This window comes from Balaenoptera musculus, chromosome 14, assembly GCF_009873245.2.
Source record: "Balaenoptera musculus isolate JJ_BM4_2016_0621 chromosome 14, mBalMus1.pri.v3, whole genome shotgun sequence".
In the NCBI taxonomy this organism is placed as follows: domain Eukaryota; kingdom Metazoa; phylum Chordata; class Mammalia; order Artiodactyla; family Balaenopteridae; genus Balaenoptera; species Balaenoptera musculus.
This window is the reverse complement of record NC_045798.1, coordinates 7,333,683-7,361,222: the sequence shown is the minus strand read 5'-3', so window position 1 is coordinate 7,361,222 and position 27,540 is coordinate 7,333,683. Positions and strand designations below refer to the sequence as shown.

Genomic DNA, 27,540 nt, shown 5'->3' with positions numbered 1-27,540 from the left:
ACGGAGGAGGGACGGGTGTTTCCGCTCGCACACGAGAGGCGTCGAGGGCCTGGGGGCCCCGGCCCGGGCCCCTACCCTGGCCAGGGGCGCGGCCGGGCGGGGCGGGGCGGGGCGCATGGGCGGGGCGGCGGCGGCTCCTCCCCCGGCGGGCGGGCGGGCGGCGCCGTGCGGCGGGCGGCCTCGCGGTGCCTAGGCGCGGGGGGCCGGCCTGGATCGCTCAGTCGCGCGGAGCCGGGCCCAGGAACGGAGGCGGCGGCAGGATGAACAGCATCAAGAACGTGCCGGCGCGGGTGCTGAGCCGCAGGCCTGGCCACAGCCTGGAGGCCGAGCGCGAGCAGTTCGACAAGACCCAGGCGAGTGGCGGGGCCGCGGGCGGGCGGCGCCGGCTCCCCTTCCCCTCACACGCGTCCCTCGGGGCCCGGCCTGCGCCCGCCTCCAGAGCGCCGGGGGCTCGGGCCGCCCCCCGGACCCCTTGCTCCCCGGCCACCTGGGGCTCCCCGGCCTCATCTCGGCCGCGGCCACCCGGCTCCCCGGCCTTCGCCGCCCGAGCCGCCCCGCGCGCAGGTGAACCGGAAGCGCGAGCCGGCGCCCGGGCCCGAGGTGGCGGGGGACCGGGGTGGCCGGGGACTGGGATGCAGCCGGGCACTGAGATGCGACCGGGGGACCAGGTGGCCAGGCGACCGAGGTGTCCAGGGACTGAGAGGCGGCCGGGGACCGAGGTGGCTAGGAGCCGAGGGGGCGGGAGGGGGCCAGGTGGAGGGAGCCGAGACGCGGCGGGGGGCCAGGTGGGGTCAAGGTGCGTCCCGGGCCCGGGTGCGCCCGGCCGGGGCGGCCCGACAGGATTTCTCCGCCCTGGCCGCGCCGCCTCTCCCGGGCTCCGTCCACTTTTCCCACGCCTTAAAAGAATGCCCCCTCCTCGGAGAAGCAATGCATTTCCTTAAAGGAAACTCCCTGCTTCCTTTTCTCCTGAGCTGTTTTTCAGGGCCGCACAATATCTTATTATCTGCTGGGCGAAAAGTTTCACGTCTGTAGCCAGACTTGTTTGCCCGAGCGCTGGCCCACGTATAAACAGGTTCACACCCCCTTATTAAATGACGGCGCCTGACAGACAGAAACTTCCTAGGGCTCCCTTCCTGCACTTCCCACGCGCCCGCATCTCTTCCAGAGGGTGGCCTATCCTGGGAAGGTTATTTTAAAAATGAAACAATGACGGGGGTGTGTATTTGTCCATGTGTTCCTGCTGAGACCACACTGATGAGGGCGGTGCTGTTTCTGTTTTTCTGTTCCTTTTTATTTTACAAACACTGAGGTATTCTTATGCCTGGGGGAGGGGGGGAGCATACTGGGTTTTTTTGCCAAAGTAAGTCAACCAGGACTGAAACAGCAGAAAATTTTTACTTTAGAAATAAACCATGGACTTCCCTGGCGGAAAGTGGTTAAGACCCCGCGCCCTCAGTGCAGGGGGCACGGGTTCGATCCCTGGTCCGGGAACTAAGATCCCGCACGACGCGGCCAAAAAAAAAAAAAAACAAAAGCCAGAAGGAACCCACTCACCCCTGTCTGAAGTAGGATGATGACATTTGTGTCTGCCGTTAGCAAGGTCCTTCCCACCTCTCCCTGCCAGGAGCAGTGACTTGTGCGGTGTCTTTCAAATCAAGTTAGCACATGCAGCCTACAATAACTTTCGTTTTGAAGTAAGAAAAAATGCAGGGGAAACATCTAACCTTTGTGCTTGAGATTAACAAGGAAAATGATAAAACCTTGGCTCTATAAAGGATTAGTGCTGAACCAACCTAGCCGCAAATTATTAATTTATCCTTGAAATCATCATCATCTGGCCCCTGGTGTATTTTCAGCCCGGATAGCCCGTCATAAAAACAAATGTGGCATTTAATTTAAAATCATTAATACATAATTAATTGTGCCAGGAACTTGCGGAAGGAAGGGGAGAAAATTTTAATTGGCAGAGAGAATCTGGATGTTGTCAGAAGATTTATTCATTCACTGATTTTTTGTTTTTTCTGTGGTTTTGAGGAGCTATAAAGAGGTCAGATTGCTACATAGAGGAGATGGAATTTAAAGGGCCAAGTTCATTGATCTCACTCTTAAATTGTTATAAATCAAGGACAAGCTTTCTGAATGTCAAAGAGAAAGCATCTCTGATACAGGACGACTTATTCTGGTGGTTGGTTTGGTAAACAAGAGGGTGTTTTGTTTTTGCTGGTTGGGTTTTTCTCAGGGGCCGAGAGGGTTACTTTTCATGAATAATTCTTTCTAATAGGTGAATCTCACAGGATTTACCAATTCCAGGGCTCTTTTCTGGAAAGATGGAATTCAGGTTCAGTGTCTAGATTTGCTTGTCTTCAGAGTGACTTATTGAGGGATGTAGGAATAAGGTTTTGTGCATGGTTAATATTTAATTAGATTGCTCCCAGAAATATCTAGTGAGCTGCCAGCTGGACCTCATTGGTGAAAAGGACGAGGAAAGCTGAGGTTGCTGCTTACATGTCTCCTTCTGGACAGAAAATAGTACATCCAACCCACCGACGCACCTTCCCTTTGGACTGCACTGCCTGTGGCTTCACGTTGACCACAGCGTCCTGTGTAGCAGAGGGGCGCTTTGGTTTCCTTAGAACTTAAGTCCCCCACCATCCCGCCAGCCTCGCTTTTCCTCCTGGGTTTCTGGGTCAAGAGGAGGAAAAATACTTCCATATTTGCTTTCTTGACTGGCCACACCCTGTTTTGCAAAAAGGTTCCTTCCCCGCCCCAGTTGGGAGTGTGAAGGAAGGGGGCAGTCATGCGTCCTTCGTGTGGCAGGTACTTGTGTTTGCTGTATGATGTGGGTATGCGAGTGCGTGTGTGTAATCCCAGGGGCACCGTCCAGAAAGCTGGTCTCTTCTTCCCCAAGACTTTAGTCCCTTTGGTGATAAAACCCCTTTTCAAAATGGAAGTGACAAAATTGTATTGGCTTTTTGTTGTTGTAGTATTCTGAATGCAGAGTAGCGTGGAATACAGTATACCTGTGTGTTCTGAACCTGAAAATTGACCGTCTCGTTAAAAAGATGGTGTGGTATCATGGAAAGCGGTAACTAACACCCGAGTGCTAGCCTGTGTTCCTGGGCATGGTGCTTAACTCCTGTTTCCTGGTCTATAAAAATAGAGATAATTCCATCTACTTCCTAGGGCTGTTTTAAGGTATAGAAATGGTGGGGTGGGCTAAAGAGGGACCCCTCAAAGATGTCCACGTCCTAATTCCTGGAACCTGTAAATATGTTACAGCCCTGGGTAAGAAAATGCTAATCAGCTGACCTTAAAAATAGGGGGTGTAGCCTGGGTTATCCAGGTGGGCCCAGTGTAATCACGGGGCCTTTAAATGTGGAAGAGGGAGGCTGGGAAGGAGGTCAGGGTGGTGTGAGGTGAGGACGACGCCACCGGACATCGCTGGCTTTGAAGCTGGAGGAACGTGGGCATCCTCTAGAAGCTGGAAAAGGCAAAGAAATGGACTCTTCCACAGAGCCTCTAGAAAGAAACGCAGCCCTGCTGGCACCTTGATTTTAGCCCCGGAAGATCCGTTTTGGACTTCTGACCTCCAGAACTGTAAGATGATAAATTTGTGTCGTTTTAAACCACTGAGCCAATAGTGGCCGTTTGTTGTAGCAACAATAGGCCACGAATACCTACAGGATGCAAAACACGTAGTACGGTGCTCTGCAAATGGTCAGCTAGCCATCTTTCTCCCTTCCCCACCCCCAAAAAGCTTTAAAATTTGAGAACTGTTTCAGACCTTCCACGAGGGAGGAGATCCGTCTTTGAGGTATAGCATGGGTGAGGACGCAGCAGATGGGAGTCCTGGAAATGCTAAACTCCAACCTTGCTTCTTCCTTGTCTAAGTGCGCCTTTGCCATCTGGGCCTCGGTTTCCCCTGCAGGAAATGGAAACAGAGCCCAAAAGCTTCCTCTAAGGTCAGGATGAGAGAGGGGCCACGCTGCTCGGTAAACCAGGCCCGGCGGGGAAGCAGGGCATTAGATACAGGCATACGGGGTGAGGCTCCCCGGGTGTTAGGGGTTTTCTGGTGGGGTGGGAGCTGTGGAGGGGGAGCAGCGGGAGGAAAACTGTTCGTAGGTCCAGTTTTCCAGGTCGGTGACACGTCCCCTCTGCAGCCTCTGTGGAACTGAAATCTTGTAAGAATTAACACTTATTGACACTCAGGGCTTCTCAGGCCAGCTCATGTTAGAAAAACGCCGTCCAGTAGAAACAGAACAGGAGCCACGTGTATTGTTTTTAGATTACTTAGCCACACTAAGACGCCAACAGAAACAGGTGAAATTCACTTTAATCATATATTTTATTTAGCCCAGTGTATCCAGAATATAGCCATTCCAACACGTAATCACTATAAAAATTATGAATGGGATATTTTACATTCTTTTCCTCCTACCAAGTCTTCAAACTCCATTTTGTGTTTGTTATAGCACATCTCAATTTGGACTCACATTTCAGGCACTCATTAGCCACACGTGGCCAGCAGCTACCGGATTGGACGTCAGGGTGTTAGAATCACCTGGGGTGCTTTTAAACTCTTCCGTGTCTAAATGCTGGAGATTTGGAGTGATTTGGCTTGGATTGGAGTCCTGGGCGCATAGGTCTATTTTCTTCAAGTTCCCCAGCCGGGAATTCTTTAGAATCTCATTATTGAAGGCAAGCCACAGGACACAGACAGGTGTTTGGGAACTTAACTTGAGTTTCTGGTTTGAAGGCTGTTCCCAAATTGGCAATAGTCTTTTGGACTCCCATCCTCTGCACACTGTTGCCTCTGCCCTGACTTCCCTTCCCACATATGCCATCACCCCCTCTGCCAGGCAGGCAGACTTACGCACACTCCCTTTTTAAAAAAAAATTTATTGAAGTATATTTGATTTACGATGTTGTGTTTAATTTCTGTTGTACAGCACAGTGACTCAGTTATACATATATATTCTTTTCTATTGTGGTTCATCACAGGATATTGAATATAGTTCCCTGTGCTCTACAGTAGGACCTTGTTGTTTATCCATCCCATATGTAATGGTTTACATCTGCTGACCCCAAACTCCGTCCTTCCCTCCCCCACCCCCTCCCTCTTGGCAACCACAAGTCTGTTCTCTAGTCTGTAAGTCTGTTTGTGTTTCGTATTTAGGTTCATTTGTGTCGTACTTTAGATTCCACATATAAGTGATATCATATGGTATTTATCTTTCTCTTTCTGACTCGCTTCACTTAGTATGATAATCTCTAGGTTCATCCATGTTGCTGCAAATGGCATTATTTCATTCTTTTTAAGGGCTGAATAATATTCCATTGTGTGTGTGTGTGTGTGTGTGTGTGTGTGTGTGGATATATATATATATATATATATATGTATATGTATATATATACATACCACATTTTTATCCATCTATCTGTCGATGGACATTTAGGTTGTTTCCATGTCTTGGCTATTGTGAATAGTTACACACGCTCCCTTTCTGTCTTCATTATTTCTTATAGATGCTGTGGCATTACCACACTGTTAGCTACCAACCCCTTTCTGGGCCTCATTTAAATGTTTATTTTAAAAAAGTTCCCCCACCCCCGAGCTTGGGAGGAAATCTAAACCACATGGTGAAAGCCAGAAAACCTCCCCAGCTCCGCCCACGTCGGTCAGCTCCCTGAGGGCAGGGGCAAGGGGCCTGGCACCCACTGCAGGCTGGTCGAACGGCTAAAGAACAGAGGTGAGCGAGGCTTTCTGAAAAGGAGGAGAGAAAGAACCAGGCTCACGACCCCCAGGACGCTGCCTGCAAAGCCTCGTGTGAGCTGCCCCAGCAGCGCTTGCCTTCCTCCCCGGCCCCCGGAGGTGGGCCAGCTGCGGTGGGTGGTGAGCTGTGCCCTTCCTTCCAGCTGCGCTGCTGTTGCCCGCCCCTCAGACACCCTCCACCTGCTTCTGCCGCATCAGCCAGCTTGGTGACGCTCAGGGCAGCTGCTGACTTCCTGGTTCCTGGGGTTTCCTGCCGCAGTCCCCCTGGGCTCCCCGGGTATCCGGTGACCTCTTGGTTCAGGCTGGGGTGGGGTTGTGGCTGCTTGTCCTTCCCCTCCCCATCTTTGTACGTTTGTCCCACGACACGTTCATGAGGGACCACTTACTGTGTATGTGTTGGCTTGTTTCTGGTGCTCTGGGATGTGCTACGGGAAGATGAAGATCATTCTCATCCCCTCCAAGGGTTTTCATCTTGACGAAGGAGGTGGGAGATGAACAGGTGTGCTGTGGCAGAGCTGTTAAGAGCGAGACTCTGTGCCTCAGTCTCCTCATCTGCAAAATGGATATAATCGTAGTGCCCGAGTCATGGAGGATTTGCAGGATGACGCAGCTCCTGGTGCGGAGTGAATGCTGCACTGAGCGGCTGTTGGCTGTTACGTTGTGTATGGGAAGGCGGGCTGGACTGAAGAAATGGAAATGATGCCCTCTTGGTTCCGTCCCTGAGCCCCTAGTTGAGCCTCTGTAAATGGGGAGCTGGGGCTGTTGGGGAGGGCAGTAGATCTGCCACAGGGGTTGGGCGGACTTGGGAAGGTGGGGAGCAGCCCATTCCTGGAAGAGCCATCCTGCGGTGCCCCCCTTCTCCAGGACAGCAGGCCCTGCTCCCAGGTGAGGGGAGCCCCAGGGAGGTGCCCCAGGGAGGTCGGGGGAAGCCAGCCGTGACTTAAACGCGGGCCCTCCTGACCTTGTCCCCAGGCCAGCCTGCCGTTTGTGAATAAAACCTGCCTGGGCTCTGAGTCCAGCAGTGCGAAGTGGAAACTCTGGAGTCGAGTCTAGGCCTGCTTGGCGGGGAGACAGGGAAACGCAGCGGGCTAACCTGAGCTGGGGCCTAAAGAGCCTTTGCCAGCCGGCCGCGCTGTCAGCGATACCCTTCCCCTCAACCCGCTCCCCCCGGCTCCACCTGACTCCAGGGAGGACTCAAATATCACCTTGTTTGCGAAGCTGTCAAGCGCTTTCCTCCTGCCCGAGCCTTACTAGGCTGCCCTAGTTCTCGCGATACTATTCCCACTATTCCCCTGTCTCCCCAAACCCTGCAGCCGAACCGGCAGGAGTGGACGGCCGTGAGGTCGGGCGTGTGTTTAGATCCAGGGTCACGGAGAAGGGATTGCATTGCCTCCCCCTCCAAGCCCCTAAGCACTACCTTCTGAACCCCAAGATCCTCAGGCACGGACAATGTTGGCTCCTTGTGTGCTAGCACCCAGGAGTGCCTGGCTCAGGGGACCCTCTCGGTGTGCGTGCGCTGAATAAATGGGTGCCACGGGGGCCCGTGGGTCTCCCTTTTTTGATGCTGCCACTCAGTGAGGCCTAAAAAGCCATGACTCCCACTGCAGGGAAAGACTGAGTTCTTGGAGAAAAGTTTAGTAGAGGCGGGGTTGTTTTTCCTCTTGCTGAAATAAACACAACCTTCAAACTGCATTAGGTTCTCCCGCCAGGGAGTGACTCAGCCCCCTGGCTTGTGGGACAGACAGGTCTATGGAGTGATGTCACCAGAGCCCAGGCAAGGAGCTGCCCGGGCTGGCTCCCTGTCCTTCCTGTCTACCATCTCCTCCTCCTCATGTGTCACCTGCAGAGCCCGGGAGAGGGGTGGCAGTGTCCCCCAGTGAGCCTCATCCTGGTGGATGGGAGGATCCCGCCCGGGGCTCCTGCAGAGGAGTAGCGGCTGCAGCGCGGCCCTCCCTCCAGTTTCATAAACGGTCGAGTGATTGAGAGGCCCGGACAGAGCGGGCACTGGGGGACGTGAATAAAGGGAAAAGACGGTTGAATCGCAGGATGGTGTTGCTGAACTGACTTCCCTCTGCTGAAATGACCGAGCTGCAGACCTCCGGCCCAGAGCTCCCCACCGCTTTGCCTGAGACCACATTCAGCCGCCTCCTTGGCTACAGAAATCCTGTGTTTGCTTTCATCAATGGCCTTTGAGGTGACAGAAGCATTTGAATGAGATCTTTCTGTCCTTCAAACAACTCTTTGGAAACACTAAAGCAGGATAACCCACCTCTCTGCCAGTCCCTGTGACCCGGCTCTTTGAAGGATGTTTTTTTGTCCCTGCCAAGTGCCACCATGAAGCGCGTCATGATAACAGTACAAGGAGGATTGAGTCTGATTCATTTCAGGGTTGATTTTAAAAATAGAAATTGTTTTACAGTTGCCTTTACTATTTAACTCTAGTGGATAAATTATTAGCTAGAGAAAGAGACACACACACTGCCTTGAATTTAACCAGTACTTGTATTTGAAAGTGCTTTCGTTCATTCAAGTATTCACTCTTCCATTCATCCAGCAAAGATTTATTGACCCCCAGGCACGGGTTTCGGGAGGCACAGCAGGGTTTGTTGTACCGAGCACGTCTGTTCAGGGGCCAGAGGTAGAAACAGAACACATGGTAAACAAGACGGTTTCAGGGAATAAATGTCCTGGGTGAAAGTAACCGGGAGGAAGCTGTGTGTGGCGGGGGGGGCTGCTTTAGATAGGATGGCTGGGGGCCCCCAGGAGGGGCGCTTTAACTCAGAGCAGGGTGACCCCAGAAGCACAGCTGGGCTTGGGGGTGGGACCGGGCTTGTCCTGTTTGAGGGACAGAAGGAAGACGGTGTGGCTAGAACAAAGCAAGATGTTCCAGACACACTTTGTGTATGTTTGCATTCTCGAAGATTTCAAGGGTTTTTTGCTCCTGCTTCCCAGACAGGAAAAGTGGAAGTTTCTAAAGTGAAGGTGCCCCTGTGGGTCGGAGTGGATGGGACCGGGGTCTTTGCGCTGGGGTGCCATGGCTGGCAATGGTGGAACTGGGTGAGCAGACCTGTATTTGGCCCCGTTCACGTGGGCTCCTGGGGAAAGGGGTCTCCCCGAGTCCACGTTCCTCTGCTGTGCAGAGCTCCCCACGGCCTGGAGGATGTCAGATCTCGCAGAGAACGTCCGGGGCTGCAGCCTCTGCGGTCATGTGGTTCTGACCCCCTGCAGGGGGCTGTGGGTTTCTAGAACGGTGTTGCCAATGTTGGTACGCACCGGGCTGTGGCCTCGTGAGCCGCTCTGGCTCCTGCTCCGTCCCCAGTGACTGTCCTCTCCCCATGGCTCTTCCTGGGGCCCCTTTGCCTGGCGTGCAGCCCCACAGGCGATGGGGCAGGGACGGGCTTGCTGTGTGCAACTGCTGACCAGTGCGTCCCAGCTTGGTTGCCCGGCTTCGCTGACGGTGTCCACACCCCAAGGCTTCTGTCTCGAGTCTGCAGCAGGCGCCGAGGCTCTTGGGAGTATCACCTGCTGGGGCTCCTGCCCCGGCCCCGCTGCCCCAGCCGGGTCGCCTTTCTCCTGAACCAGCACCGAGATGCTTTCTCGTGTGTCCCTGGGAGTCACCTGTCCAGGGACAAGTGCCATTGGTGGCTCTGTCTGGCCTGGTCCTGGGATTGCCTCCTCAGGCTTGACTCCCAGGGCCTCTGCTGGCACCAGATGGGGTTTTTATTTGACAAACAAGAACGAGATTGTTCCTGGAAGCAGGGGCAAGTGTGTCCTGAGGCTCTGGCTCCCATGGACCCAGTGGGGCCCTTGTAAGAGGCCTTCCCAGATGTCCCCGCCCTGGCTGCAGACAGAAGCCGCCCCGGGAGGGAGCCGGAGGGGGCCGACCTGAAGGCCCAGAGGGGGCCCAGGGCCCTAAGGCCTCGCCTGCAGGAATGGGGGAGCCGTGGGGGAGCCCCCTGAGCTGCTCGGTGGTACCCAGTTGCTGTTCTTACCCGTGCTTTGAACGAATCCTGGATCCAGAACCTGCGTTTTTGACTTGGAGTTGGGCCAGGTCCTCCCTGAGTGACACCAGGCCCTCGGGAGCTGGGTCCCTGCAGTGGGACAAAGAGGGACCAGAAGGACGTGAGTGCTGGCACACGGCTCCCTCAGCCCGGCCCCCTCCCCCAGCGAGAGAGGCGGCCGGGGACCCGGTGGTGGCTGAGGGGACAGTCTGCAGAGCCAGCAGCCTGGGTTCCCTTCCTGCGCGGCCACCTTGGGAACTGCTCGACCCGGGTTAACGGGGGAGGGTTGTCTCTGTGGGGACAGTGCCTAGAATAGTGCCTGTGTTCGTCATTGTGACCTTGAGCATTGATTTCCTCATCCACATGCTTCAAGGGTTACTTAGGAGATTAAATGAGATGATAACGGTGAGGTGCTCTGCATGGTGCCTGGCACATGGCTGAACTCGATAAAAATCATTTTATTATTCGTTTACTGAGGCCAGTTTGCTGGCCTTTGGCATGAGATACGCCTCCTGCAAGCTTCCCAGTGCCAGCAATTCCGACTGTGTCTCCAGAGCCCGCTAGAGCCTCTCCACCCCTCGGCCTTGTCCCCCGCCGCCCTCCGGAGGGTCAGGCCCCTCACTGTGAGGTGGCTCCCCGGGCCTGGGCTTGGATTTTTCCAGCACAGAAGGAGCAGCAGTGGTCCGAATGCCCGTGAAACTGTTTAGTCACCCACCCTCACGGGTCTGAGAAGCGTGTCTCTGCCCGCCCTCCGCTGTCTTTGCAAACCCTCCAGCTCCCTCCCCCAGAGCCCCCCTGGGCATATCTGGGCGTGTCATAGACCCACCGTTACTGCTGTTGTCCTGCTTTGCTGCTCCCTGCCCCCCATCCGTGGCCTCTCAGAGGTCGAGTGGGAAGTCAGATAAACAGATCCCCAAGGCGGTCGCCACCTGCCCCCCCCTCTGCCCCCCCCCCCCCGGACCCTCTCTCTCCGGCTCTGGCTCTTCCATCTCGGCACCCAGGCCCCTAATCAATCCATTCCACTCGAAGTTTCTGTCTCCCAGAAGGCTCTCTCCATGGCAATTGATCCCGCCCGTCGTGAGGGATTATGCTTGCTGTTGTCAGAACTGCCCCGGTACCAGGGCGGAAGGAGGCCTTTCTCAGGCTGGCAAGCTAGAGAGAACCCACACGAGGGTCCCCGGTGCCCCTCTGACCCCCCCTCCTCCTTCAGTCTTCCTGCAGTCGCTCGTTGGGCTGGTGTGAGGATGCCATGCTTGTGTAGACGGAAGCAGATGTTGCAGTCAGAGCTGCAGCTGGACTGTAAACCCAGGAGCTAAGCCATGTCAGAATCGCCCAGCACAGGTTCCAGGGCTGAGGAGAGGCGCCCCAGTGCTCGGCCCACTCAGGACGCGCAGGGGAGGGACGGGCATCCCTGGGGCCTGCCGTCCCCTCCTGGGACGGGGCTTGGCTGCCGCGCCTGGCAGGAAAAGCAGGCTTGTGCAGTGTCCACAGACCCGCCTCTGTGTGAGAACTGTGCCTCCTTGTGAGGCCTCCCGGTCCACACATCTGCCGCCTGCACACAGCAGGGCCGTGTTCCCGCCGGGAGGGACCCTGTTCCTACAGCCGGCGCGGGGAGCGGGCGGCACTGGTTGGGCGGAGGGGCCAGACAGACTCCCGTGTGCCTGAGTCACCACTTCGCTCTGGGGCCCGGGAGCCTCTGAAGACCTTGCGTGTGCCAGGCACCGTTTAGGGGCTGGGGCCACAGCAGCCCCAGAGAGGCAGAACCACTCCCCCCGTGGCGTAGACATGGGCTGGGAGTGGGGGGAGGATAATAGACAAGGAAGACACTGTCAGGGGTGCTGACCACATGGAGAAGCATGAACCGGGAGATTTAAATAGGGTGGCAGCAGGAAGGGGACAGGTGAGCAGGTTCCCCGGAGGGGAGGGGCAGGCACTCTTTCTGGGGGTCCAGGGCCCAGCCATGAGGGCGCTCCGTATACATTTGGACCGATAGTGAAGTAAAAGCCTGTGCCCAGCGGCCTCTGGGGAAGGCTCCGCGGTGGGAATGCTTAGCCTGGGCCGCCGCCCCACCAGCCCATCCCTTCAGGGCGTGTATGCTGCAGGCCCTGGGGGGAGGGGGGTCGGCACGCCCCTCGTGGGCGTCTGCGGAGGACAGAGCACTTGCTGGGACTGCAGGTGGCATCTTTGCATCCCCGGCCTCCTGGGCAGCTTGCTCTGCCTTTGTGACTTTGGCTCTGCTCTGTTCTTGCCTGGGATCTTCTGAACAGGTGGTAGTCGTCAGAGCCAGCTCAGGTGTCAGGGCAGCTGGGGGACAGGGTTACACACCCCCTGTCAGGGAGACAGGCACTCCCGGCTTATGGGCTGGTGTCTCTTCCCAGCTCTGTACCTGTACTGGAGGGGGGTGCCTGGGAGCTGGATAGCAGAATCGTTCAGGACACAGCCAGACCTGCCTTGGCCCTTATTAGCTGTACGGACGAGATACCCCAACTCCCTGAGCCTCAGTTTCCTCATCAGGAAAGTGGGGGCATGCCCACTTGCTGGGGCTGTTGCTGGCAGCGTGTTGCCTGTGCCTGGCGCAGGGGAGAAGCGCCCGGGAATGGCTGGTTGTCGATTGTTGTCCTCGTCGCTGCTGCTGTGGGCAGAGTTCTGCCTGGCGGGGCGTGATGTTCGCGGGGCCGGGAACGGTACGCTCGGGGTCCGGCCTCTCTCACGGTGATGCCTGTGGAGGGAAGGCAGGCGCTGGGGCCTCGGGGAGGCCGAGTTGGCAGAGGATCTGCAAACACAGAACAGATGGTGAGGGAGCTCTCATGTCTGGCTCGCTGAGGCTTTGAGTGTAAGAGGAGCCAGAGCCTGTCTGCGTTCCTCTCAGGACCCCGGTACCGCAAGGCCAGAGCCACTCCCGCAGCCCAGCCTTGATGCTGGGAGAGTCGTCTGTGTCCCAGGGGCCCGCTGTGCTGTGTGCTGCAGACCCGCTCTCCCCGAGCCCCGGGGAATGGCCACAATGGGCGCTGTGTGTGAAAGGGGGTCAGCCAGCCTTGCTGGGGTGGGTGCGAGGGGCTAGCCCAGCCCCCAGCAGCTCCTAGGTCCGTGAATCTGAGCAGAAAGCACGGCCATGGCTCTCAGGGGGTTGCTTTTCTTACAGAGGAAATCTCACTGCTTTGCAGAGCAGGACCACAGTAGGGTCACAATAGACCGTAGATGAGAGAAGTCTCCTCCTTGCCCGGCAGGGACAGTTAATATTGTTCCCAGGCCAGAGGTGGAGAGCACAGTGGCCTCTGGGTTAAAAAGAAAGAAAGCTCCTGCTGCCCCTCGGCGCTCTCTCTCCGCCCTGTCCCGCTCCCGCCACTGCTGGGCCTGCCATGGACAAGTCCACGCAGGGCCGGGCTGCAGGGTGAGCGCACAGCTTGCCCTGCTCAGCGAGCTCCCTGGACGGCCTGGGGCAGTGTGGGCCCTGGTGGAGGACCTGTGGGAGACTTGGGAGAATCGGCTGACCTGGAGAGGAGTCTGCACTGGTCAGGGACCTCATCCCATCCCTCTCACCAACGGCACTGGCAGCTCTTCTCATTTGGTCCGCAAGCACGGATGCCCCCAGCTCGGGGCTAGGTGGGTGGACAGAGGCTTACAAGACCTGCCGCCAGGTAGAGAATTAAAACATATCCATAAGTAAACCCAGGGCCGGTGGTGGTTCCTGGGTGAGTGGGATGGGGGTGACAGTAAGTGCCCTGAGTCTGTGTGAGGGCGCGGTCACATCCAGGAAGACTTCTCGGAAGAGGCGGCGTTGAACTAAGGGGGAAGAGACGAGACTCCAGCAGGTGGAGGTGGGAGGGGACCTGCATCAAGGATGAGTTTGCCGCTTGCTCAGGGCCTGAGTGGTAGCAGCATGTGTGCTAAGCGGGTCCCCCTTCCTGCCACCACTGGCGGGGCCGCGGTCGCTGTTTGTGTCGGTGGGAGTGGGAGCTGAGTCAGGATTCGCCCTCACCCAGGAGGCATGTAGACAGGCGATGGGACCTGGTTTATCCTGGTTTTCCACGAAGTGGCTGTGAGGCCTCATGTCTCCAGGCCGTGCCCCGTGGTAAAGTAGGGGTGACGTGCATGTTTTGGTGGAGTGCGAGAGGGCTCAGGCCACAGCAGCCTCTCCCAGAGGAGAGACCCGATAGAGGATGTCCTGTGGGGACTGGCGGCTCCCCTGGGGCCCAGGGGCTACGCCTTCTGGGGAAAACGAATCACACGCAGCTTTCAGATCAGAGTTGCTCTCCTGCAGCACAAGCCGGCTTTTGTCCTTACCTCCCAGGTCTCTGGAAGCTCTGTGTGGTTGTGGCATCGGGTATTAGCTGTAGTTTGAGCTGCACATGTCACGTGAAGAAGAGTCTTGAGTGGTCTGGTTTGCTTAGGTTAGAGAATTTCTATTTTTCCCTTATCTGTGTACTCTCGCCTTTAACCGGCTGGAAGGATCGGTCCTGTCTGTGTGTCGCCCCTTCCCCCTTTCGGTGGTCTGTCCCGGGAAGCCTGCCGGGTGGGTTTCTGACCTCTGCCTCCTCTGTTCCCTCCCAGGCCATCAGCATCAGCAAAGCCATCAACACCCAGGAGGCCCCCGTGAAGGAGAAGCATGCCCGGCGTATCCTCCCTGCTGCCCGGCCAGCCTCCGTCCCTCGGGGCCCCAGGGGAGGCGGGGAGTGTGAAGAGGACATGGGGGAAATGAATTAGGGGAGCAGTGGGCGTGGCAGATGGCCTGATGAGGGGTGTCCCCCTGTGGCCTTGGGCCAGCCTCGCTCAGCTCCTTCCAGACTCAGTACCATCTCAGGAAGGCCACCTATTGTCTTAGGCCATTGGGCCCAGCTAAATTCGTGGGGCATGACCTTGCCCTTTCTCTTGCTTGGCTGAGAGCCGTAGCTCTTGGTGAGCTGTGGCCGACGCCGAGGGAGGGGTGTGGGGAGGGGGGAGGGGGGAGGGTGGCCTTCCACCCGCGTCTCTGCGCTCAGTCACCTGTTCAGCTGCACCTGCTGAGCACCCGACCTCCCCCACGCTTGAGTCCCTGCTGCGTGCACTTGGCCTTGACCCTGGTAGGCATCATCCTGGGTACTCACCACGAGAAGGGGGCCTTCACCTTCTGGTCCTACGCCATCGGGCTGCCTCTTCCCAGCAGCTCCATCCTCAGCTGGAAGTTCTGCCACGTCCTCCACAAGGTCCTTCGAGATGGGCACCCCAACGTGAGTAGCCGCTGGTCCGGGGGCCCGGGCCCTCCGTCTGCCGCCTCTTGAACACCCCAGGGAGGCACAGAGCCGCATCCTTTGAAATGAGGGTTGTCCCGGCGTCTGTGTCCCTCAGCTCCAGGCTGGCCCGCCCTGCCTGCTGCCCGCACCCCATACATGGGAGCAAGTGTCGGGACGGCCCCCCCCCCCCACCGACTAAGGCTCTGGCCCCTTCATCCTCCCTCCTCGTCTCCCCCTCTGGGCAGGTGCTGCACGACTGCCAGCGGTACCGGAGCAACATTCGGGAGATCGGAGACTTGTGGGTAGGTGCGGGGAGCAGGCACGGTGGCCTTAGCGCCTCGCCAGCAACACCACCCGGAAAGTCCACCGCCGTCCTGCTTGGCACACAGGGCCGAGGGGGAACAGAGCACCTGCAGTGGTGCCCCCATCCTCCTCGTCCCAGCAGAGTTAGAGCCACGTTCAGTGGGGCCGTGGCAGCGGGCGATGAGCGTCCGTAAATGAAATTGAGCCTTGCTTTTAAGGCCTGGCGCAGCAAGTCCCAAACACACCCCTCACGGGCCCTCCGGCTCCAGAAATCAGCAGCCCTTCAGTCCCTGTGAGTTCACTACCCCACCCTGAGTCTGGGTAAGTGGTGCAGACGCTGGGCCCCCAAGACCGGCAGCTCTTGAATCTTGGAAGTCTGCATTTTCAGCAGGCTCTCCAGAAGCGTCTCCTCCACAGTGAAGTCTCAGAGCCCCAGGAGCTTGTATTCTAGATCCACTCCACGACCCTCAGGAATTAGGGGCGTCCCCTGGGTGGAGAGAGGGCTTCTGGCCTTATCTGTCCTCTGGGAGCACTGCTGGGGCCCCAGCAGCCGGGGCGGGGGCCGGGTGGCCTCTGGGAACTGACCGGCTTGCAGAGGGGACACCCCTTGAAGTAAGGAAGGTGGCATCCCTGGTGCCATCTGCAGATGTGGGCCCAGCGGGCGTGGCCGCAGGGGACGTGGTGTCTGGAGGCGGCTGTGGGGAGGATGTGTTCACGTGCCCGTCGGAACGTACCTCCCCAGCCGCCACCAGCATTTCGGTAGAGTGTCCCACCTCAGAACTGTCCTCTTGCCGTGGACGAGGAGCTCTCTTGTCACGAGAGTCTCTCTGGCAAGAGTGAGAAGAAGAGAGCGATAGGCAGAGAGGGGGCTGGCAGAGACCCTTGGGAAAGAAGGTTGGCCACCTCTGGTGGGTTGAGCAGTGGTTGTTGAATGAATAAGTGACAGCGTGGGAGGGTGAAGGATTGACACCCTGCTCATCATCTTGCATCTTCCGGCCTCACCTTCCTTGTTTGCCCCGCGGGGTTCCTGGGCGAGCTCATGGGCAGTGTGTCCTTACCCAGGGCCCTTTCTCCACAGGGCCATCTGCATGACCGATATGGGCAGCTGGTGAATATTTACACCAAACTCTTGCTGACCAAGATCTCCTTCCACCTCAAGGTAGTTTCCTCGGGGGAATCGTGGGGCTGGTGGGACCCTGGGCTCTTCCCTCCAAGATGTCTCAGAGGGTGGGATCTGTCCTGTCCCCACCTGAACCAAGGGGAAGCTTGGGACAGACGGCAGGGAAGTCAGAAGGCCCGGAGGCATTTCCCAGTGTGGGAGGTGGTCTCAGCCCTGCCCTCAGCTCCGGATGGACGTCCCATCCTCTATGTCTTGGTCTCTGTAGTCACTGCCCGGGGCAGATGGTGGCTCCACAGGCTAGGGGGCTTCTCTGGCCCCTTCCCCTCCCTCAAAAGCTAGAAGCGGTGCTGGGCCAGAGCTGAGAGGGGCTGCGGTTGAGTGGGGGTGTCCTCTCCGCAGCACCCCGAGTTCCCTGCGGGCCTGGAGGTGACAGACGAGGTGTTGGAGAAGGCAGCTGGGACCGACGTCAACAACATGTGAGTCCCCCGGTTTCCCGTCTGTTCCTGCGGCGTTCCTCACCCAGGTTCCCACCGGGGCCGTGCTCTGTCTGGGGCTGGAGGTCGTCACGTGCCCAGCAGATGTGGCTAAAGCTAAAGGGATGGGGCTTACTTGGAGCTGGGCATTTCGGCTGAAGGACTGCCGTCTGTGCATCCGTGCAAAGGCGTGGGCATGCGCTGCGCTCCCTCTCCCGCCTGGGGGTCCTCGCAGGGCCACGCCCTGCACCCCTCCCGCTCATCTCTCCCTCCTCCTTCCCCCGTAGCTTCCAGCTTACCGTGGAGATGTTCGATTACATGGACGGTGAGCTGAAGCTCTCTGAATCAGGTGAGCCGGCCGGGGGGGTGACCTGGGGCCTGCTGCCTCTGGGGGCCAGCCATTCTTGGACACACCTGCCCCCTGGGGACCACACTCCCACCAGGAGCAGGTCACGGGGCCTCCAGGTGCCCCCAGAGCATGGGAAGGAGAGGCCTTTACCGCCCCTGCAGGACGCCAGGCACGTCCAGGGAACAGTCTCGGCCGAAGGAAACCCACTCTGGCACCAAGGCGCGGGGTGGGGGGTTGCCGGGGGGAGCCGGGGGGAGCCAGGAGCCGCCTCTTCAGGTTCCCGATCCACCTCCCAGCTGAGCCTGCCCTGAGGCAGTTGGTTTCAGCCTTCTTGCCCATTCTCTGCTGTAAAAGGCCTCTGAGTCAGGTCAGATTTCCCAGCCCAGGAACACGGCAGCCGTTGAACAGGAAATCTCAGGGGGCTCACCCTCCTGGGGCTGCAGAGGTGACTGTTTTCAGTGGCAGCTTCAGAACAACTTGTGGGTGACTCGACGCTCTCACTCTCCACGGGAGAGTGAGAGGCAAATGCCTTTTTAATGGAAAACCAGGAATGAGGAAGAGGTGTCTGGGCAGCCTCCTGGCGCCGGGGGCTGGACCCTGAGGCTGGGCGAGTCTGGGGCAGCTGTGCTGCAGAGATGGGCCTCTCCCCAGTCGCCACGACAGGAGGCGGAGAAAGGCCACAGCCAGCGCCCACACCCCCTGTGCCAGCGTCTCCCTGAGAGTGAGGGGGAGTGGGCGTTCCCCGCCCCGAGGTTTGTAACAGCCCCAAATGGGAAATGTCCTGAACGCCCTTCAGATGAGAAATGGCTGCATTGTGTTTTAAAACGCAAAACAGTATTCTGTGTGTATTTTAATTGTTTACAAGGAAAATGGACTTGACGTGACATGTAATTAAGTTTTAAGCGGGTGAGGGACAGCGCTTAGCGCCTTCCTCCTTGTCCCTTCCCTCCCAGGCGTCCTTGTGTCACTGCAGAGGTTTGCAGATCGCCCCACCCCAGGCAAGGTGAGAGTAGGCCCGGGTTGGGGGCCACCCATCTGGAACAGGGTCCCACGTGGGCCGCCCTGGGTGTCACGTGCTCATTTCTCTCCTTGCCCCAGAGAGCAAGCCGGTCAGGGGTGGCAGTGTGTCTGCCTCTTTCCCTCCTAGTTGGTCCATCGGATGAAAGGCTGATTCTCAGGGTCAGGGGAGATTGACCCCGAGTGCAAGTGAGGTTTTGGGGTCCCTTGGGGTTTGCAGAACCACGTCCTGAGCCCACTGCTGTGAGACTGACCAAGCCCGGGCCTGTTTCCACATCTGCAGAACGAGGCCTTGGGGCTGCCCTTAGGCCTCCGTCCGTCCCTAAGATTCAGAGTGAGCTGGAAGCCCATGGGTACAGGACTGTTGAAGTCACCCTGTCTCTGCAGCTCCGCGTCCTGGGCCCACTGCCTGGAAGCTCTCCAGAGACCCTGGCCGAGCTGAGCTGCGTTTCATTTGCCCCCCACCTTGCCGCCACCTTAGTTCGTGGGAGCGCTGGGCCTTGGTCCTCGGCAGCTCCAGCGCACGGGGTCCTTCCTCGCCACGAGGAGCATGCTGGTGTCCGAGGGCCTGGGGCAGAGTCCCACTGCCTGACTGGGACTGGTAAAGCCAGTTACCCAGGCCATTGCCCCGTCTTCAAACCCAGCTCTCTAGGTTGCCGTGACGGTGCCGTGAGATGCCGGTCGGGGCCAGCGCTCGGCCGCTGCCCTCGCTGTGGCCGTCACTATGCCTGTAAGCAGAGTGGGGTCTGTGCCTGCGTCTCCCGGCTCCGCGTGCTCAGGCTCCTCCCGCCCCCCCCCCTTTTTTTTTTTTTTTACAGTTTTCCGGCAGCTCAACACGGCCATTGCCGTGTCCCAGATGTCCTCGGGCCAGTGCCGCCTGGCCCCCCTCATCCAGGTCATCCAGGACTGCAGCCACCTCTACCACTACACGGTCAAGCTCATGTTCAAGCTGCACTCCTGTGAGTCCCCCTGCCCCCACCCCTGCCTGCCTCGGCCCTGAGGGTCAGCCGAAGCCCCAGAGGGCTGTGTTGATAGACTGCATCAGGGATGGGAATCAAGCAGTCTTTAAGATATTTATTAATTAAACTTAACAGTAATGAACTCATTACCCACTAACATAAATAACATACTTGTTATAAAAAAAAATCACCATTTTCCAAAACAAAGATTTAGTGGGAAGAGCCACGTAGTTTTACGTGTTTGCAGTTCTCTTAACCGCCTGGCCTTGGAGGCGGCAGCGGGACCTCACCCGTGCTCTCTGGGCTGGCGGGGAGGACTGGGGGAGGCATGTGGTGGCTCCTTAGTGCTCAGAGAGGGTCTGGGCTGCTGGCCTGGGTTCTGTGAGCTGTTCCAGTGTCAACCTTGGGCAAACTCGAGTGAGAGCGACCTGACAGACCAGCAGGGCCCACATGCAGTGCACTGCGGTCAAGGTTCTGGCCATCCCACTCACTGGTTCCTTCCCTCCCTCAGTCAAGAGCTGAACTCCTCACAGGGGGTTCTTTGGGCCCTCCTGATGGTGGGTGGGATGCAGCCAGGTGGCAGGTAATCTGTCTAATCTATGACGGTTTCTAGAATGTGGAGGAGCAGGGAGGGGGAAGGGAGGGAGCGGATCTGAAGTCTCCGGCACAGAGCAATGAGCAAGGAGGAAGTCCCGTTAAACCTCCCCGCCCCCAGGTCTCCCAGCGGACACCCTGCAAGGCCACCGGGACCGGTTCCATGAGCAGTTTCACAGGTACCAGCCTGGGCGGGGTTGAGGATGGCTAGGAAAGAAGCTCCTCGGCTCCCGGCGACGTGTACTGGGGCTACCGCGCTGGGGCCTGGCTCCTCTGACCTCCCACCTCTGTCCCCGCAGCCTCAGAAACTTCTTCCGCAGAGCCTCTGACATGCTCTACTTCAAGCGGCTCATCCAGATCCCCCGGCTGCCCGAGGTACCTGCGTCCTCCAGCGGCCGCCGCCCGCCTGCAGCCCTGTTCTGCCCTGGGCTCTGGGCTTGAGGACCGCGGCCGCCTGGCTGGGCCCCGCGTGGGGCCTCGTGTGGGCTGTGGGAGCGGCAGAGAGAGGGCCTTCTGGTGGGGGGAGCGCTGGGTCGCTTTCACCCGCTGCCCCCTCAGGGACCCCCCAACTTCCTGCGGGCCTCGGCGCTGGCCGAGCACATCAAGCCGGTGGTGGTGATCCCCGAGGAGGCCCCTGAGGACGAGGAGCCCGAGAGCCTCATCGAGATCGGCACGGGGCCGCCTGCCGCGGAACCAGCGGTGAGCTGCCCCCTTCTTGCTGGGGGCACTGGGGGTGGCTGGGCCTCCCTCCTGGCCTGGGGGAGTGGGGGTGGAGGTCACCGTGCTTTGCCGTGGCAGGTGGTGGCTGACCTCTTCGAGCAGACATTTGGACCCCCCAATGGCTCCATGAAGGACGACAGGTGAGGGCCTGGGGAGCCCACCATAGTGGGAAACAGCCTTCCGGGAACTGTGATCCCGAAAGATCTCGGCTGGGGACACAGACCTGAGATGCTCAAACCCCGAGGGGGTGCTGATGAGAGGACCAGTGGCCGTGCCCGGGTCCCCTGATCGTGCCGGTTGAGTGAACTTGAACGCCAGGACCACGCGGGCTGGGGAAAACCCCGCCTGACCTCTGTCCCCAGGGACCTCCAGATGGAGACCTTGAAGAGGGAGGTGGAGACGCTCCGCACGGAGCTCGACAAGATCCAGCTGGAGGTGAGGGGCGCGGGCGGAGGCGCAGGGGCGGGCGGCTGCCCCGCGCGGGGGACCTACACCCCACCCCCTCCCCTCCCCTCCCCTCCCGCCGCCTAGGCGCAGCGGTACATGGCGCAGCTGAAGGGCCAGGTGAACGCGCTGGAGGCCGAGCTGGAGGAGCAGCGGAAGCAGAAGCAGAAGGCCCTGGTGGACAACGAGCAGCTGCGCCACGAGGTGGCCCGACTGCGCGCCGCCCAGCTGGAGGGCGAGCGCGACCGGGGGCTGCGAGAGGAGGCGGAGAGTGCGTGCGCGGCGCGGGGCGGCGAGGGCATGGGTGGGGCGGGGTGACGGGGTCCGCCGCTGGGGGGGCTGGGGGTCACGGCCACGACCTCCCCCTCCCCCGCAGAGAAGGCCAGCGCCACCGAGGCGCGCTACAGCAAGCTGAAGGAAAAGCACAGCGAGCTCATCAACACGCACGCCGAGCTGCTCCGGAAGGTAGGCCCAGGGGGCGCGGACGGGGGCCGGTGGGATGTGGGGGGCCCCGAGCGCAGCCCAGCCGAGCCTGTCCCCGGTCCCCGCCGGTGCAGAACGCAGACACGGCCAAGCAGCTGACGGTGACACAGCAGAGCCAGGAGGAGGTGGCGCGGGTGAAGGAGCAGCTGGCCTTCCAGGTGGAGCAGGTGAAACGGGAGTCAGAGATGAAGGTGCGTCCCGTGAGCACAGGCCCTGCCTCGTAGACCCCGCAGGCACCCCCTGCAACCCCCGTGCCCCCCAGCTCCACTGCCTCCGTGACGTCCTGTCCCCTCCCGTCGTAGCTGGAGGAGCAGAGTGACCAGCTGGAGAAGCTCAAGAGGGAGCTGGAGGCTAAGGCGGGAGAGCTGGTGCGGGCGCAGGAGGCCCTGAGCCGCGCGGAGCAGGTGTGGGCCCTCCCAGGCCGGGCTGCCACTGGAGCGCGGGGTGGTTCAGAGCGGCTCGGCTCGCCCTGGCCTTGAGGTGTGGCTCTGACCCAGCCCCGGGGGGTACACAGGGAACAGGACCCGCTCCTTGGCCCTGAGTCAGCCTTCAGTCTCCTGGGGCCCTAGGGATGGTCTGTAGATTTGGGTGGGGATGGGGGCGGGGCCTCTGGAAGCCCTGCTCACCGGCCAGGTGTTCACAGAGCGGGTTGGAGCTGAGCTCGAGGCTGGATGCGCTGAGTGCGGAGAAGGACACACTGAGCAGCGTCGTGCGGCAGCGGCAGGCTGAGCTGGTGGCGGCCCAGAGCCTGGCGCGGGAGAAGGAGGCGGCGCTGAGCTGGGAGCAGCAGCGCAGCTCCAGGGAGAGGGACGAGCTGCAGGGGCGGCTGGCGGACAAGGTGCGGGTCCCCCTCCCTCTCCCCTCCCCCTCCCTTCCCCCTCCCTTCCCCCCGTAACAGCTGAATTGGGGCAGAATTCTCTTTTATCACGAGCTGTGTGCCCCCCTCTTGAGGGAGCAGCCCCGGCACGGGGGGGGGGGGCGGTGCAGCAGGGCCTCTCGCTAAAGCCCCCTCCCCAGCGAGGGTCTCCACGGGGGCCTGGCCGGCTCACTGCCGCCTCGCCCTCTCCTGCCAGGAATCTCAGGAGGAGGGCCTGCAGCACAGGCTGCTGGATGAGCAGTTTGCGATGCTGCGGGGCACCGCCGCCGAGGCCGAGCGCATCCTGCAGGACGCCGTGGGCAAGCTGGACGACCCCCTGCACCTGCGCTGCACCAGCTCTCCGGGTAGGGCCGCGGCGGCAGGCGCTCGGGCGTCGCCCTTTCCTACTTCCCACCCCCCCCCCCAGGGAGGCGGGCAGGAGGGTGCTGGGGCCTCAGGCCAGGCTCTGCCCCTCACCGGTTCTCCCTGTGCTGGCAGACTACCTGGTGAGCAGGGCCCAGGCTGCCCTGGATGCCGTGAGCGCCCTGGAGAAGGGCCACGCCCAGTACCTGACCTCCACGGCAGGTGAGTGCAGCCGGGGCGGGCCTGGGCAGGGCAGAGGCCGCCAGTGGTGGTGACCCGGGCCCACGGGCCATGGCCGCCTCCTGCTTTCGGGGCGGTTTCCCACCACAGGTGCCTCTCCAGGAAGCCCCAGCCCCGTTCCAGAGATCAGCCCTTCGGGCCAGGGGTCACCTAGACCCGGGGGCGGTTCCTGCGATGCTGCTCTCCGGCTGTGCGGGCTTGCCGGGCAGGAGAGGCACCACCGGGACTTGCTCCGGAGCAGCAGCGTTGAGGGTGGTTGTCCTTCCCGAGCAGACGCCTCTGCCCTTGTGGCAGCCCTGACCCGGTTCTCCCACCTGGCCGCGGACACCATCGTCCACGGCAGTGCCACCTCCCACCTGGCCCCCACTGACCCTGCTGACCGTAAGTGCGCCCTGGGCTTGTCCCACGTGCTCCTCACGGTGGACCCGGGAAAGGGGGGCGGCTGCCGCTAGGTCCTGGTGTCAGACCTGGCTGGGGTCTTCCGGGGTTCTCGGCGCCGGGTCCCCTCAGCCCTCTCCTCCCAGGCCTGATGGACACCTGCAGGGAGTGTGGAGCCCGGGCTCTGGAGCTCGTGGGGCAGCTGCAGGATCAGCGAGCTCTGCTGCAGGCCCAGCCCGGCCTGGTGCGGATCCCCCTGCAGGGCATCCTTCAGCTGGGCCAGGTGCGGTGTGCAGCCGGGATGCCGAGCGTGGCCCAGGGTCTGGAGGGGGCGGTGGGGCTGGGCTGGGGTCCCCAGCTTCTCTGCACCTCCTTCCAGTTTGGGCTGAACAGGTGCTCACGTGCAGAACCTGTAGCTGCAGACACGGGGCGGGGACAGAGCACCACCCTCTAGGGCCCGGCTGCCCCAGTCTCGCTCCCAGGCTCTGTGGGGGTGGCGGGGGGTCGAATCCACCCCATCTGACTCCTGGATTCCCTCATCCCCCAGGAGCTGAAGCCCAAGAGCCTGGATGTGCGTCAGGAGGAGCTTGGGGCCATGGTGGACAAGGAGATGGCGGCCACGTCTGCGGCCATCGAAGATGCGGTGCGGAGGATTGAGGTGAGGACCAGGGTGCAGGAGCCCGGGGGGCGCTGGGCTGAGTGCGGGCTGCACCCACCTCCGCACTCAGCCTCCGTGCGAGGGCCGGGCGGCCTCTGCAGGTCAGAGGTGGGAGGGCGGGCAGGGGCCCTAGCTTTCCCTCCCTGGCTCCGCGGCTGGTCCAGTGCGGGTGTCCCCTGTCCTTGCACGCTGCCCTCCTCCCAACCCACTCAAAGCTCTGTCATCGGGTGTAGGACATGATGAACCAGGCCCGCCATGCCAGCTCTGGGGTGAAGCTGGAGGTGAATGAGAGGTGAGGCCTACTTCTGCCTTCCAGTCGCCCCAGGGCGGGTTCCCCAGTTTTTCCAGATTGGGGGAGGGGAGAGGTGGCTTCTGCCCTCCTGACTGCTTAGCTCTCCAGAAAGAAGGGCTGGGAACCGCAGAGCATGCCTGACCCTGTGGGCCTGCCTGCTGAGCACCCTGACGCCCCCGTGGCTTCTGGGGCCGCCTTGCAGATCCTTTTGTTTTCCTCACCCTTTTGCTCCTCTCAGGATCCTCAACTCCTGCACAGACCTGATGAAGGTGAGTGGCCGGCTGGGACCCAGGGCGGGCCCTGTGCCTGGCCGGGCCCCCGAGGATGACACACGTCTGGGTCTTGGCAGGCCATCCGGCTCCTGGTGACAGCATCCACGAGCCTGCAGAAGGAGATCGTGGAGAGCGGCAGGGTGAGCTGGGCCGCTGGTCTCACGGGGCCTCCCTGGTGGCCCTCCCTGGTGGGGCCAGGTGGGGCCCCTGCCTAGTGGGCAGGCCGCACAGCTAGGCCATTGAGGGACAGGTTCCTGAGCGGGGCCTGACCCCAGAGCCCTCTCCGTCCGTATCACCCGCCCTGTGGCTTACGCCGGCCACGGGACTCCTCTCGGGCACAAGACGCCTGAGTGTGCAGAGTGCCGACAGGCCCTCCCAGTGCGTGCAGCGTACTGGGAGTCCCAGTCCAATCCCCCACAGCCCAGGGATGCGCTCTCAGGGCCGGGGTGAGGGGAGGAGGGCCCACCCGCGGGGATCTGTTGCCACCCGGGACTTCCTTGACTGGTCCGCCCCGCCCTCCTGTCGCCACTAGGGGGCAGCCACGCAGCAGGAATTTTACGCCAAGAATTCGAGGTGGACGGAAGGCCTCATCTCTGCCTCCAAGGCCGTGGGCTGGGGAGCCACGCAGCTGGTGTATGTTGCCCCAGGTCGGGGGGCAGCAGGGTGTGTGGTGCTCAGGGTCTGGGGAGGGGTGTGGAGGCGGCCCGCCGACCAGGGGGTCGGAGACCCAGGCCCTGCCCGGCTCTGCCCCCAGGGAGTCGGCTGACAAGGTGGTGCTTCACACGGGCAAGTACGAGGAGCTCATCGTCTGCTCCCACGAGATCGCGGCCAGCACGGCGCAGCTGGTGGCGGCCTCCAAGGTGAGGCTCCCCTCGGGCTCCTGGGCTCCCAGCCGCGGCGGCGGCACCACGTGTGGCGGGGAGACCGTGGGCGTGGGGGTGGTGCAGCCAGCAGGCCGCCCCGCCCCCTAACCCGCCCCGCCCCCCAGGTGAAGGCCGACAAGCACAGCCCACACCTGAGTCGCCTGCAGGAATGCTCACGCGCTGTCAACGAGATGGCCGCCAGCGTGGTGGCCTCCACCAGGTCGGGCCAGGAGCAGATCGAGGACAGAGGCGAGTGCTGGGGCCCCGGTGCAGCGGCCGGGCTGGGGGCGGGTGCCCAGATGCTTACCCACTCCTCTCTGGCTGCAGACACCATGGACTTCTCCGGCCTCTCCCTCATCAAGCTGAAGAAGCAGGAGATGGAGACCCAGGTGGGCACCCTTGGCCGTCCCTCTCCTACCCGCGTCCCTCTCCTGTCCCTCTCCCGCGGCTGAGCTCCGGGAAGGCGGGAGGGCCCCTGGGGCGAGGCTGTGGGGCCTGCTGAGCGGCCGCACGCGGGGCTGCAGGTGCGGGTCCTGGAGCTGGAGAAGACTCTGGAGGTGGAGCGCGTGCGGCTGGGCGAGCTGCGGAAGCAGCACTACATGCTGGCTGGGGCCGTGGGGACGCCTGGCGAGGAGGAGCCCGGCCGGCCCAGCGCTGCCCCCCGCGGCGGGACCTCCAAGAAGCCGCCCCTGGCACAGAAGCCCAGCGTGGCCCCCAGGCAGGACCACCAGGTGTGGGGAGTCAGTGCAGGTGGGGGGGGGTGACAGGGGAGGAGCCCCGGGAGTGCTGTCCTGGCCTCTGCTCACTGGCCTGGGGGGCAGCGGACCTTGGGGACGGTCAGAAGCCACTGACCGGTGGGCGCAGACATGCGGCCCCAGCAACGCGGGGAGCACGGCAGGTGCCAAGGGCCCGTGCCAGGGAAGGCAGGGGCCGAGGAGTGGCGGGATGCCTGGGGCCCGACGCAGGGTACGTCAGGCACCCGTGGCCACTGAGCCCCTCACCTTTGATTCCTGCAGCTTGACAAAAAGGATGGCAGCCACGCGGCTCAACTCGTCAACTACTAGGTCACCCCCGGAGGGGTCCGGAGGGTCCAGCGGGGAGGCTGACGGCCTGGGCCTCGTGGCTGAGGAGCCTCTGAGAAGGCCCAGCCCTCACTGAGCGCAAGGGCTCAGGGCTGACCGGGGCTGACCAGAGCAGTTCTTCCCAGACGAGCGCCTAGTTACCTGCAACAGGAACTTCTCAAGAGCAGCCAGGACCCAGCAGGCCTGAGCCACAGCACTTCAGGAAATACAGAGCATTTCTAATATTCTGAGTTAGTTCTTTCTTTTGTGAGTTGTGTGCAACACACCAGAAAGCAGGGCCCCTGGAGCGGGTGTTTGGGCCGTGCATCCCCTGCCCCTGGGACTCCTGGTCTGAGGTTAGAGGTGACTAGAACACAGTCTGTGCTGGCTGTTGGGGATACGGGGAAGAAGACATCACCTGTTCGTGGCCTTCTTGGGACCTGGTGCGGCCTCAGGCAAAGCAGGATGCTCTTCTGTGGGCTGGGGGTATCGCCCCTTTCTCCTTGGGCCTCGCTCTAGGGCGTCAGTGACGGTGAGCGCTGAGGACAACGAGACCCTTGCCTGGGAAGGGGGGCAGGCCAGGTGCTGCCATCCTCCTGGAGTCTCTGTTCCTGCTGGCACCTGCGGGGACCCTCCCGCTTCCTGCTCGTCTTTCCCCCGGTCTGGCTGCCCCTGTGCTGGAAGCCCCGCGCTGGCCACTCCCCATGCCCAGCCACCTCATTCCTCCCTCTGCCTCCCCATCCCTGGGAGGTTTCCGGCCCTCCCGCAGGCCTCTCCAGCTCAGCCAGAAAAAGCCCAGAAACCAGGAGCCGCCTGCCCCCTCTGCGGATCAGGACCAAAGGCCCCTGGCGATCCTTGGGCGGGGGCTGCCCTCGGGGAGGGATGAACGCGCGCTCCTCGAGCCCCCCACCTCCTCCTGGGCAGAGGGAGGCCTGGCTGGAAGGAGGAAACCTCGGTCTGGAGAGGAGCACAAGGGGCCAGCTCGATTTGCTTTGCGTGTAGTGTTTCCTTGTGTTGAAGTGTCAGATTGGCAATAAACCACACTTTGACTGTTGTCACCGTTGCCCCACAGTGAGGGGCTGCGCCTGGTTGTTGATTTCTCCGGGGCCAG

The 27,540-nt window shown here is 60.8% G+C and overlaps 1 protein-coding gene across 5 annotated transcripts; it reads left to right on the top strand.

The window, feature by feature from the left end:
- Positions 1-158: 158 nt before the first annotated feature.
- On the top strand, positions 159-26,674 carry HIP1R (huntingtin interacting protein 1 related). 5 transcript variants are annotated; one of them, XM_036823870.1, is made up of 32 exons: positions 159-353; positions 14,326-14,389; positions 14,839-14,981; positions 15,230-15,286; positions 16,366-16,446; positions 16,807-16,883; positions 17,168-17,229; positions 19,065-19,205; positions 19,921-19,978; positions 20,099-20,174; positions 20,358-20,498; positions 20,598-20,659; positions 20,882-20,954; positions 21,051-21,234; positions 21,340-21,428; positions 21,521-21,637; positions 21,749-21,850; positions 22,090-22,284; positions 22,520-22,667; positions 22,801-22,887; positions 23,179-23,286; positions 23,430-23,566; positions 23,831-23,941; positions 24,175-24,233; positions 24,472-24,502; positions 24,583-24,645; positions 25,038-25,138; positions 25,260-25,365; positions 25,494-25,617; positions 25,696-25,757; positions 25,893-26,099; positions 26,385-26,674. In XM_036823870.1, the coding sequence occupies exons 1-32, from the start codon at positions 261-263 to the stop codon at positions 26,430-26,432; spliced, it is 3,207 nt and encodes a 1,068-aa protein (XP_036679765.1). In that variant the 5' UTR covers positions 159-260; the 3' UTR covers positions 26,433-26,674. The 5 variants fall into 5 exon arrangements, with proteins under 5 accessions (XP_036679765.1, XP_036679763.1, XP_036679764.1 ...); XM_036823868.1 differs by having other exon boundaries at positions 22,996-23,286; XM_036823869.1 differs by having other exon boundaries at positions 25,494-25,757.
- The last annotated feature ends 866 nt before the right edge of the window (positions 26,675-27,540 follow it).

What these genes read in the sequence shown, in the direction of transcription:
- HIP1R (XM_036823867.1), top strand. Translation starts at nt 261, where the DNA reads ATGAACAGCATCAAGAACGTGCCGGCGCGGGTGCTGAGCCGCAGGCCT. An exon ending in AGATCCCCCGGCTGCCCGAG is followed by an intron (nt 20,175 to 20,357) that starts GTACCTGCGTCC and finishes CTGCCCCCTCAG; the next exon opens with GGACCCCCCAACTTCCTGCG. An exon ending in GCATCCTTCAGCTGGGCCAG is followed by an intron (nt 23,567 to 23,830) that starts GTGCGGTGTGCA and finishes CTCATCCCCCAG; the next exon opens with GAGCTGAAGCCCAAGAGCCT.